General features: G+C 39.5%; 2 protein-coding genes across 2 annotated transcripts; one reads left to right on the top strand and one right to left on the bottom strand.

Annotated features, from left to right (window-relative positions):
* The first annotated feature begins 7,240 nt into the window (after positions 1 to 7,240).
* Positions 7,241 to 8,177, top strand: BP01DRAFT_347017 (RNase H1/viroplasmin domain-containing protein). Its single transcript, XM_025573668.1, has 3 exons — positions 7,241 to 7,368; positions 7,419 to 7,631; positions 7,687 to 8,177. The coding sequence occupies exons 1-3, from the start codon at positions 7,280 to 7,282 to the stop codon at positions 7,949 to 7,951; spliced, it is 567 nt and encodes a 188-aa protein (XP_025428213.1). The 5' UTR covers positions 7,241 to 7,279; the 3' UTR covers positions 7,952 to 8,177.
* Positions 8,178 to 8,811: 634 nt separating this feature from the next.
* BP01DRAFT_425660 (MFS general substrate transporter) lies at positions 8,812 to 10,655 on the bottom strand. Its single transcript, XM_025579757.1, has 3 exons — positions 9,952 to 10,655; positions 9,681 to 9,880; positions 8,812 to 9,583 (listed from the first exon to the last, which is right to left on the bottom strand). The coding sequence occupies exons 1-3, from the start codon at positions 10,460 to 10,462 to the stop codon at positions 9,068 to 9,070; spliced, it is 1,227 nt and encodes a 408-aa protein (XP_025428214.1). The 5' UTR covers positions 10,463 to 10,655; the 3' UTR covers positions 8,812 to 9,067.
* Positions 10,656 to 10,988: the final 333 nt, after the last annotated feature.

The raw sequence follows: 10,988 nt of genomic DNA on the forward strand, positions 1-10,988 counted from the left end.
CCAATAGAGTGGGAACCCACTCAGGTAGCTGCTGCACAGCAAGGAAAACACAACCCCCGTGCAACCAGCAATGGTTACCAGAAACGAGCCCGATGGGTGACGCCTAGTGAAATACAGAAAAGACGTGAAGCAGGGTGCTGCCTTTAATATGAATAGAACAGTAACCTTATCCACTAATATCTCCTTGTGCCTGCTGTACGACCAACAAGTATAGTAGCTGTTGTATCTATACTTTATAAACAAGAATAATAATACACCTCAGATAAGAACTCAGACTCAGGAAAAGAGGAAGTCTAGTACAAAATCATATATCTAAACAAGAATCACTGAACAAAACTAGAAAGAATTAGAAAAGTTTTAAAAAGAAACACATGGTTGCACGCCCCTTTTTAGTGGAAGCAATTCTGGATCTCACAGCAACTACTCATACACTTATTGACTCAGGGTATCTAACTTATGGTATTATAAGTGAGATGTTTGCCCGGGTAAGTAACCTATCAATCACCAGTATTACCCCGAGGCCGGTACAAGGGATCTCCGGCGATGAAGTGCTAATCCACTCTATCTATAAATAAGAATAGATATCAGATCTCATACAGAGGAGGGAGCATACTTCTATATAATACCTAATAACCTTAGATATAACTTGATTTTAGGGAAAAGCTGGCTATCCTACTATAATAAAGTCTTAGAACCAGAATAAGAAAGACTATTCCTATATATAACAAGAATAAGATTAAGAGATCTACTATATCTATAGTATATAAAGCTAAGAGTCCAGCTAATTACTAAGACAAGACTCAGAAGCTACTTATAAAAAAGATCTAAAAAGAATATAGAAGTATTTACAGTTTCGCTAGTAGATATCCAGAAAGTACTCTAAGTCAAGAAGGCAGTCGATCCTTATACAATACTCCCAGAATATTATAAAGCCTTCTTACCTCTCTTCCAGCCGGAGAATACAGAGAAACTACCCCCATATAGAGGAAAGGGCATCAACCACGAAATCGAACTTATATAATAGGATGGGAAGGAACCAGAGGTGCTATAGGGCCTCCTCTATAATATATCCCAAGAAGAGTTAACAGTTCTACAGTCTAAACTAACTAAACTACTGAAAAAGAACTTTATACAGGTCAGTTACTTACCAGCAGCAGCCCCAGTACTATTTGTACGGAAACCAGGAGGAGGACTAAGATTTTGTATAGACTACTAGATACTTAATATAATTACTAAGAAGGACTGCTATCCACTACCTCTAATCTATAAAATACTAAACCAAATTGGAAAGGCAAAATAGTTCACTAAACTAGATATATTATCTACTTTTTATAAAATCCATATTACAAAGAGTCAAGAATAGATGACAGTCTTTTATACAAGATATAGATTATATAAATAGCTAGTAACCCCCTTTGGGCTAGTAAATATACCAAGTATCTTTTAGAAATACATCAACTAGGTACTACGTGAATATCTTAACAAGTTCTACTTAGCTTATATTAACAACATGCTAATCTATATAAATAGAGATATCAAGAAGCACTGCGAGCATATACAGAAAATACTATAAAAGCTAAAAGAAGCAGAACTATTCCTTAATATTAAGAAATACAAGTTCAAACAGAAGAAAACCCTTTATCTTGGATTCATCATATAAGTAGGAGAAGGAGTTAAAATAAACCCTAAGAAGATTAAAGCAATCACTTCCTAGGAGAGCCCTAAGTTAGTCAAAGTAGTATAGAGTTTCCTAGAGTTTATAAACTTCTACTAAAAGTTTATTTCTAGATTTTCAACAATTGTACAACTTCTTACTAATCTAACTAGAAAGAATTAACTATTTCTCTAGACTCTAGAATATAAGATAAGTTTTTAGACTTTAAAAAGAAAATTTACAACTAGACTAGTCCTCTGTTCTTTTAATCTAAAATATATAATAGTAGTAGAAATAGACTTATCTAGCTATAATACAGAGAGAACTCTCTCTTAGATAGATAAGAAAGAAGATATATACTTTTATATCTATTTCTTAAAGTAAAATATCCCAGCTAAATACAACTATAAGATCTATAACAAGAAACTACTAGCAGTTGTATAATATCTAAAAGCCTGGGATGCTGAGCTATGCTTGGTACTAGAGTTTATAGTAATAACCAACCACAAGAATCTAGAGTACTTCTTTAAGCTATACAAACTTACAGAGAGATATATACAGTAGAGCCTAATTCTAAGTAGATTTAACTTTAAACTAGTTTACTAGAAAGGAATAGAAAATAAACAAGTAGATATTCTATTATACTAGAAACAGGATATACCCAATAAACAAGATTCTAGAATATTATTCTGTATAATCCAGATCTTCGACAGAATACTAGAAGAGGATCTAAAACCCAGAACTAGTCTACTTACTATAGCTCCAGTACAGCTATAAGAATATAGAACAGAGTTAAACAGAGACTCTCCAGAATTGACACTATAGACTAAAACAGAAATACTAGGACCAGAGAATGAATCTAAGAGTAGCTGGAATCATGCCCTAGTAGTAGACATAGACTACCAAATTCTAGTAAAGCTTATACAAGAGGGAACACAGAAATTCCTACCTTAGCTAAAGCTAAAGGTCTCTCCAAGCAAATATTCAATAGAAGGGGCTTAGGTATACTTTAGAGGGAGACAATAGGTCCCTAACTATGAACCACTTCGTACAGAACTCATTCGAAGCAATCACGACCCCCTGACTACAGGGCACCCAGGCCAAGAACAGACCTACCTTTTCCTCAGTAGAGTATACTTCTGGCCTAATATATCCCAAGATATAAGAAGATATATCCAAAACTGCGATATCTGCAGCCGTACGAAACCATAGAGAGAACTAAAACACAGGTTATTAAAACCACTACTAATACCAGACCAACCATAGCAAGAGCTAACCATGGATTTTATTACTAATTTATCTAATAGCAAGTCACGTACAAATCTCCTTGTAGTTACAGATAGGCTAATAAAAGGAATAATACTCTATATAATAAAGGAGATTACTATAGAAGCTACAGCTAAGGCACTACTTAAAACAGTTCTTAGATAACATAGACCATCAAGAACCTTAGTATCAGATCAAGGCACCCAGTTTACTAGCCGGACATAGAAAAGAATATATAATCTACTAGAAATTAACAGGTAGTTGTCTATAGTATATTATCCTTAAACTAATGGAGCAACAGAACGCGCAAATAGTACAGTCAAAGCCTATCTAAGAGCTTATATAGATTATAACCAGAAGAACTGGGTTGAACTGTTACCTTTAGCTAAACTAGTAATCAACAGCTATATAAGTACAGTTACTGGGTTCTCACCATTTTTCTTAAGCCACGGGTACGAGCTAAGTATAATACACTAAGAGACTATACACAGTACAAATCCGGAAATAGCCTCCTCTAGCCCTACCTGACAAGGAGATACAATTATACAGAAGATATATAATACTCTAGACTAGGCCCAAGGCGCCATCACCTATACTCAGCAGACTATAGAGAGGTAGACTAATAAATCCCACCAAGCCACCCCTTTATACCAGAAGAATGACCAAGTATAGCTAAACCTACAAAATATTCAAACAAACCACCCGAGCAAGAAGCTGGACTGGAAGAATACAAAGTATACTATTTTAGAAAAAATAGAATCACATACCATACAACTCAATACCCCGAAAGGAATCTATTCTATTTTCCATATTAATCTACTTCGCCCTACAGCCAATAATACACTACCCTCACAGCTACAAGAAGATACACAACCACCACCTATAATAGTCAACAGAGAAGAAGAGTACAAAGTTAAAGAGATTCTTAATAAACAAAATATAATAAAAGACTGAAAGAATCAACTGTGGTACCTAGTTAAATAGAAAGACTATATAGAACCAACCTGGGAACCAGCCTCAGCACTCAACAACACAGAAGCTGCCGCAAGATGGCAGCTGCAGACCCCGCCAAACCCTAACTAATATTATATAAATAACAGCCAAAAAAAAAAAAAAAAAAAAAAAAAAAAAAAAAAAAAAAAAAAAAAAAAAAAAAAGGGAGAAAAGAAAAAAACAATAATAAATAATAATAAAAGACTACTACTTATTAATAACTCTTCTTTAGTTCTAATTCTACAAATTAAAAGAAAGAAAAATAAAAGAAAAGAAGAAAAGAAAGAGAATTAAAAGGCCTCTTATTTCTCTAAACTAACTAGAGAGAGCTTTGCTCAACCTAACAAAAGAAACCAGCTACTACTAAACTGAATTCTGTTATACACCATATTCAGTTGGTCAACTCTTTAATAATATTGCGAGGGAGAGTAGTAATAGCTGTAGGCTCATACTTAGGCTCGTCCGGGTCATAGTACCCATAGTGAATACTATAATCCTTGAACTTACACCCAGTATAAGCACCTCCCCACCATCCAGACAGTTAAATAGTCTATCGAAATTTCATTTAATTATCATGCTCGCAGTAATATAGCACAACCAAACCATAAGATATAATTAGGAGGCTGTTGACATAAGAGGGACGCCCAGTATACATCTGATAATATTAGCTTTTTATACAGGAATACTGGGTTATCTTACCTAAGTAATAGTAAGAGTATTAGCTCTCATCTTGAATTTATAACAAGAAAAGTACCAAACATACTGCTGGTCCTGAGTATAACAAAGTTAGAGTAAAGCCTTATTTCTATATACTAAAAGTTGTATAGTAACCCAATACTTAGGATCACCAGTACAAGCATTATAGGTAGTTGAATAGCACACAGAAATAAAGAGTAAATTACAATTAGAGGCAGAAGTAGAAGTTTAAGAGAGATTATAGTAAATAGAACTAAGAGAATTATCTAATTAATTAGGCTTACCAGCTCCAGAACCAGGAAGAGAAGGCATTGCGCAGCAGAAGAAAGAGATAATAGTAAATTATATAAGTAGAAGAGAAGTAAACTAAGAAGAAAGAGAAGATATTTAAAAAAAAAAAAAAAAAAAAAAAAAAAAAAATATTTAAAAAAAAAAAAAAAAAAAAAGAGAACTAACTTAAGGGGGGGATAGCCTTCTTATATAGTACTTTGTGTATTCTACACGAAGCTAATAGCTAAGCCTAATCATATCCCCAGAACCGGTTATACAAGCTATACGAAGAAAGTTCTATTCACTGGAGAACCATCAGATTTACTAGATCGAGAGGAATTATACGACAGAGAGAACAATAGTGAATAAAATAAGCCCTACCCGTACTCATACTACCTACTAACCAGCCATAACACTGCCTGGGAAGGAAACTGAAGTACAGAACTATTACCCTGAACCTACACCACCAATCGTACGAATGCGAACCACAAAGAGAGATAAGGAAAGAGAAAAGGACTTCTATTATAAAACCAAGGCCCTGATATAGAGCTCAGCTTCAGGCACCAGTTGGTACCTAAGGCCTCGCACACTATACACTAAACTAGCACTAGCTTAGTTCGCATACACCTGAAAGAATTTCACATAAATAGATAAAATAGCTCTCCAGCTATTTCTTCTTATTTAAAGATATATTTCAATCAGTATAATCCATCCATCCTGTAATAATAAGTAATACTTCTATAATCTAGTATAATTTTAAGTAATTTGGCTAGTTACTTTCTCTCCTGATCTATTATATTATATTAGTCTGATAAATTGTATCTGGAGATATACCAGCCAATCAGAATGCCTACCGGGCCCCATCCTAGGTCTGATGAAGGTTCATCAGACCAACCCTTGTGGATTATATACCAGCCAATCAGAATGCCTACCGGGCCCCATCCTAGGTCTGATGAAGGTCCATCAGACCAACCCTTGTGGATTAGCGCGACAAAAAGCAAAAGAGCGAAATGTCGATTTAAGTGATGAATATTTCCATGATATTGCGGAATTCCGATCGTATCAGCTTGTATTCGTTGACGAATCCGGATGTGATAAATGGATAGGCTTTCGGAGAACAGGCTGGTCGCCCCTCAGTATAACCCTAGTCTAGGTATCAAAATTCCATCGCCATCAGCGATACCAGATACTTCCAGTGTACACCCAAGATGGTATTTTTCTTTCCTGTGTGTTCCAGGGCTCCACTGATGGCTTGTGATTTGAGGATTTTATTGAGGAACTTCTTCAGCATTGCCAACCATACCCGGCTGCTAAGTCAATTATCGTCATGGGTAATACCTCTATTCATCGATCTGGACGGATACAGGATATGTGTTTGAAAGTAGACGTCAAATTGATATATTTACCACCATATTCACCAGATCTGAATCCAATTGAAGAGTTCTTTGCCGAGCTAAAAGGATTCATCCGACAACATTGGCAGACATATGAAGATAATCGCGACCAGGGTTTTGCTTCCTTTCTTGAATGGTGTGTGGACAAGGTTGGTGCCAAAAAACAGAGTGCTAGAGGGCATTTCAGGCACGCAGGTCTAACAATAGAAGAGCCATAGTGTCTATTATGTAGTCTTTTAGGCAGTGTCGCTACTTCTTTCTCTGATCGTTTCCTGGGGCCCAGCCTTGAAACTACGCTAAGCTAGTTTTAGAACGGAACTGGAGAATAGCTAATCCGTGTATGTGCCATATCACATTTTTGTTCATTAGCTTCTGATCTATGTATACTTCATCTTAATACTTATGAACTATGTCTAGACATCTTCCTCTATACTCCCCGTATTAGTGACGTCTTGACTAATTCTAGACCATTATGTCTATATAGTAAAGAAGGCAGTACAGAGAATCGGACACATTGCTTCGTCATTACCACTCCTGCCAAGGACTTGGTAGAGTTAAAGTAGTCAGTTAACGTTAACTAATGATGACAATATTAAGCCAAACCGCACTCGACCAGGGCGGCCGTAATTTTCCCTTGAAAGACATTCACATCACAGCAGTACATACTTATATCCTTCTGGCAGGCTTTGCTTTACATCTAGCAAAGAGATAAAGTCTCCCTCCTAATATGATTTGCTGGGTGATGGGCGATAAAAAGCTATGAATATCGTATGAGTGACGCATGTGGCTGCGCTGCTCCGCCCAACATCTGCCCAACATCTGCCCGATGAGGCTAAGCCTTGCGTTCCGCATAACAGTATATAGTCAACGATGCAGCATAACACGAGGGCGCATTTTCTGTAGATGAAGTGTCAAACAGCAGAGGGAAACACGCCTGAAACAGAGTGATCACTGGAAAGATTGAACGAGCCGTTTTCGGAGGAATTTTGCACTCTACTCATATTTTATGCTTTGCAAGGCAATGCCACGTAAGAACAATGAATATTACGCTGTTCTTACTGGACGAATTGATGAGCCGACAATATTCTCATCGTGGTATATCTGTCCGCACATCATAAGGGGAACTTGCTTAATAATTTCTACAGGGGCGATGTACACCCTCGCGTGACTGGATGCAGGGCAGACCACGCGGCCTTTGAAAATCTTTTAGAAGCACAAGGTTTTATGGAGAAAAAGGGAGTCAAGCAGCCTAAACTAGTAATCAAGGAAGGGGCCGGAGAAACTACACCATTACTAGGGAAGGAAGCCTTTTACGCAGTTGCCAATGGTAGAAACCCGGGAATTTACCCCTACTATCAGTAAGCTGACCCAGTGCTCAATGGTAAAACGAAAACTACTCACAAATAAAATCAGTGGGAAAACGAAGCCAGAGGTTGATCGATTCCGGGGTGCTTGTCATAAGCACTTTAGAACACATTCCCAGGCAGAAGCTTTTATTGAAGATTGGAAAAATTCCTATGCTGACGTGTGCCGGAGGGAGATAAAAGCAAAGCTAGATCAAGGATTCAGGCCGCCAAATATGAAACTGAGGTTCGATATCTTGCAAGCAAATGCCGAATACGATATAAGCGAAGATATTACAAAGATGACCAAGAAGCTGATTGTGAAGAGTGAATAGTGGGAGCATTCATTCATGCATTTTGTCATGGTGCGGGCTGGCTGGCTGGCTTAATCACAGGCGAGGTGGTAGGACTAGCAGTTCTGGCTAGGGATCTCTCAATACAAGTCTTCTAGGTTCTATCTTCTAGCTACTTAGTTAAGCTATCCTCAGGTTTATAGATAAGATATAGCTCAAAGAGCTATAAGCAGAGTCAGAAGTAGAAAGAAGATTAAGAAGATTATGGATCATATGCAGGGTAGTCAAGGGGTAGGAAGAGTTAAGCAGGTCAAACAGGTCGGTTAGGTCGAACAGAGCGGGTAGGTCCTCTGGGGTTGCACTGTGACACTCTTTTAGAAATAGTCTAGATTAGATAATTCAGATCTCTATCTTTTTAATCCTCTGATTAGTTCTATATTAAGGAAATCAATCTTCTCAATAATCTTTTAATTAATAGTAGAGTTATCAATAAGGACCATAGACGGTGAGGCAGATAATGAAGCGTTAGGAGTAGAAGATATATTAGTAAGAACTAGATCCTCCAAGGATTCTACAAGATCATATAACAGAGCTTGTTCTTCCTCAGATGATTCCTCTGAGTTATGTGATTCCCATTAAAGTTCTTAGATACTAAATATAAATTAATTATAGTAGATTATTAGACTAGTCTTAATTAGAAAGTATTTCTTACTTTAACTGAATACTTTCTTATACAAAATATAGATTACTATAAACTTCTACTAGACTTCTAATTAGTATCTAGAATCTATACTAGTAAGAATCTAGCTATATTTATTCCATTAGTCTTACTTAAATATAATCTTACATGATTAAACTGCTTACTAATCAATTTTGGGCCACATCACTGAAAAAATGGGATCGGCTGATCTGTATTCTGTCTTGGAAGCTAGTAGTTGTGAACTTGTGATTGCGACCTCAATATTTGCCAGGGTCCAGATGCGTTACTGTCAGAATAGCAGCCTTCCATCTATCTATTAACATAAGTTCCAGCTTCAGCTCGAAAAATCCACCGAGACATTCGCAACAGGTATTAGGGGTCACGGAAGGAGGTGTAGCTACGATAACACGATAGAAATGAAAACAAATAAACACATACTTGGATTTTAACACGGACTGTCAAACCCTGACTAGAAAGCGAGGACCTGTGATAATGAGACGGGCCCCTACCAAGGACAACGCCCCAACCATCAGAGCAGCTCCGGCCCAGAGTTGTGCGGGCAAATAATCATCATCTCCGGAGTGCGCAATCAAAGCCCCCGCCACCGAAGGTCCCGTCAAGGGTCCAAAGCTCATCATGGCAAGTGCCATCCCGACCCGGGTGCCAATCTTATCCAGGTCCTTCGTCAAAGACGGCACCGTGCCAGCAAAGAGACCCATGGCTGCCGCGGAAGCAAGACCATAGAACACCGCGAAGATATACAAGCCAGCCACATTGTGGACGCCCGCCCAACAGAACATCAAAACCCCACATATGCCGACCCACGGAATCAAGCAGTTTAGCGGCCCTGTATACCGATCCGCGAGATATCCACAGGGCGCACGGATTGGGATTCCGCATGCATTAATCACGATAACTAGGTTTACGCCTGCACGTGCAGAAAGCCCTAGTTCGTCGGTTGCGTACACTTGAATCTAAGTTTTGTTAGTTTATATCCGCTCCGCCTGCTGTAGTAGACCGGGAAGGAGACGACCGTTGGGGGGACGAAACGGGGTGGGATATGCGACATACATAGAAGAACGCAAAGTAGAGGGTCCAGTAGAGAAGAAAGACCCCTAGAGTGAAGAGCATATAAGCTGGCTCAGTGAATGCTCCCCATTCAATCAGAGGACCCGACTTGCGTGGCGGCAGTCGAGGACGTAGTAGGGCAAGGATAATCAGAAGCATGACAAAGACGACTAAACCCATGCACCGTACAGCCCACGGAAAGCCTTCATTAAAAGGGACAAAGTAAGCTGGGGTCCAAAGCGGGCTTACGTCAACATAATGGAGGGTGGCTCACCAATTTCTGGAGACAGGAACTGAATCATGGCCGGGAAGATAATTCCCCCGGTACTGGTTCCGGTGGCAGCAGCCGTGACGGCGAACACACGGCGTCGGACAAAGTACGTGGACAGGAGTGTCACACTAGGCAACCACATAAGACCCTGACCAATACCAATGCAGAGCCCCTGGGAGAGAAACAACTGCCAATAGACTGTCGCTAGACTGGTCATAAAAGTCCCAAGTAATAGCAAAAATGCACCAATACTGACGACAAGTCGAGCTTGTCCGGCATCAGTCGCACGACCGGAGAGAGGGGAAATAAACAGGAGACAGAAGACCTGGAAGCCGCCGATCCACGAAATATCGGACGAGGTTTGCGGTAGAGAGGCATTATAATGATCCTGGAAGACGCCGAAGCTGGCTGCATAGCCCCATGTCACCGCAACCACCAAGTGGCCGGAGACCACTTGGGCCCAGGCGTGAAATCCGCCATCAGGGGGAGGTGGGAGTGCGCCGGTGTTAGACATTGTTTGTATACTCTCTCAATTTCTAATCTTGAAGTTAAAGATAAAGCACGCTCTAGAGAAAATGGTAGAAATAAATAAAATTGCAGTCTCACTGCTAATCAGCGATGGACGAACGGGTTGGCTAGGGACAAGAACATAGGACAGCAGGGCGACTATTGAGCAATAGAAAAGATGCAGGACCGACGGAAAATCCATGCTTCCAGTAGGACAGAAGAAACTCACGGAGCATTGGTGGCAGAGATCTTGATCTTATCTAACTTGTTGTGGTAGTCGGCTCCCTGATTGGTCACGTGGCCCAGGATAAGGCCGAGCTTGTTCTGCGAAAGCAGATATCCGAAATGCACCGAGACTCCCATTGTGGCCACTGCGGCCTTGTATCGGCCCCACTGGTCAATGGGAAGACCCCTCAAGACAATGAATCCTCTCCCATTCAGTATCTCATCTCGGATGCGCTGCAGAGTGGATTCAAATCTTGGCATGCGAAACATGCTCTGCGTGTAGGTTTGTGAGCATCTCACAGACCCAG

This window comes from Aspergillus saccharolyticus (assembly GCF_003184585.1).
Source record: "Aspergillus saccharolyticus JOP 1030-1 unplaced genomic scaffold BP01scaffold_36, whole genome shotgun sequence".
Lineage (NCBI taxonomy): Eukaryota > Fungi > Ascomycota > Eurotiomycetes > Eurotiales > Aspergillaceae > Aspergillus > Aspergillus saccharolyticus.

Coding starts and splice junctions, on each gene's coding strand:
- BP01DRAFT_347017 (XM_025573668.1), top strand. CDS start 7,280: ATGCTTTGCAAGGCAATGCCACGTAAGAACAATGAATATTACGCTGTT. Junction 7,369..7,418: donor CCGACAATATTCTCATCGTG/GTATATCTGTCC, acceptor TAATTTCTACAG/GGGCGATGTACACCCTCGCG. Junction 7,632..7,686: donor GGAATTTACCCCTACTATCA/GTAAGCTGACCC, acceptor AAATAAAATCAG/TGGGAAAACGAAGCCAGAGG.
- BP01DRAFT_425660 (XM_025579757.1), bottom strand. CDS start 10,462: ATGTCTAACACCGGCGCACTCCCACCTCCCCCTGATGGCGGATTTCAC. Junction 9,881..9,951: donor GTTCCTGTCTCCAGAAATTG/GTGAGCCACCCT, acceptor CTTTTAATGAAG/GCTTTCCGTGGGCTGTACGG. Junction 9,584..9,680: donor TCTACTTTGCGTTCTTCTAT/GTATGTCGCATA, acceptor AACAAAACTTAG/ATTCAAGTGTACGCAACCGA.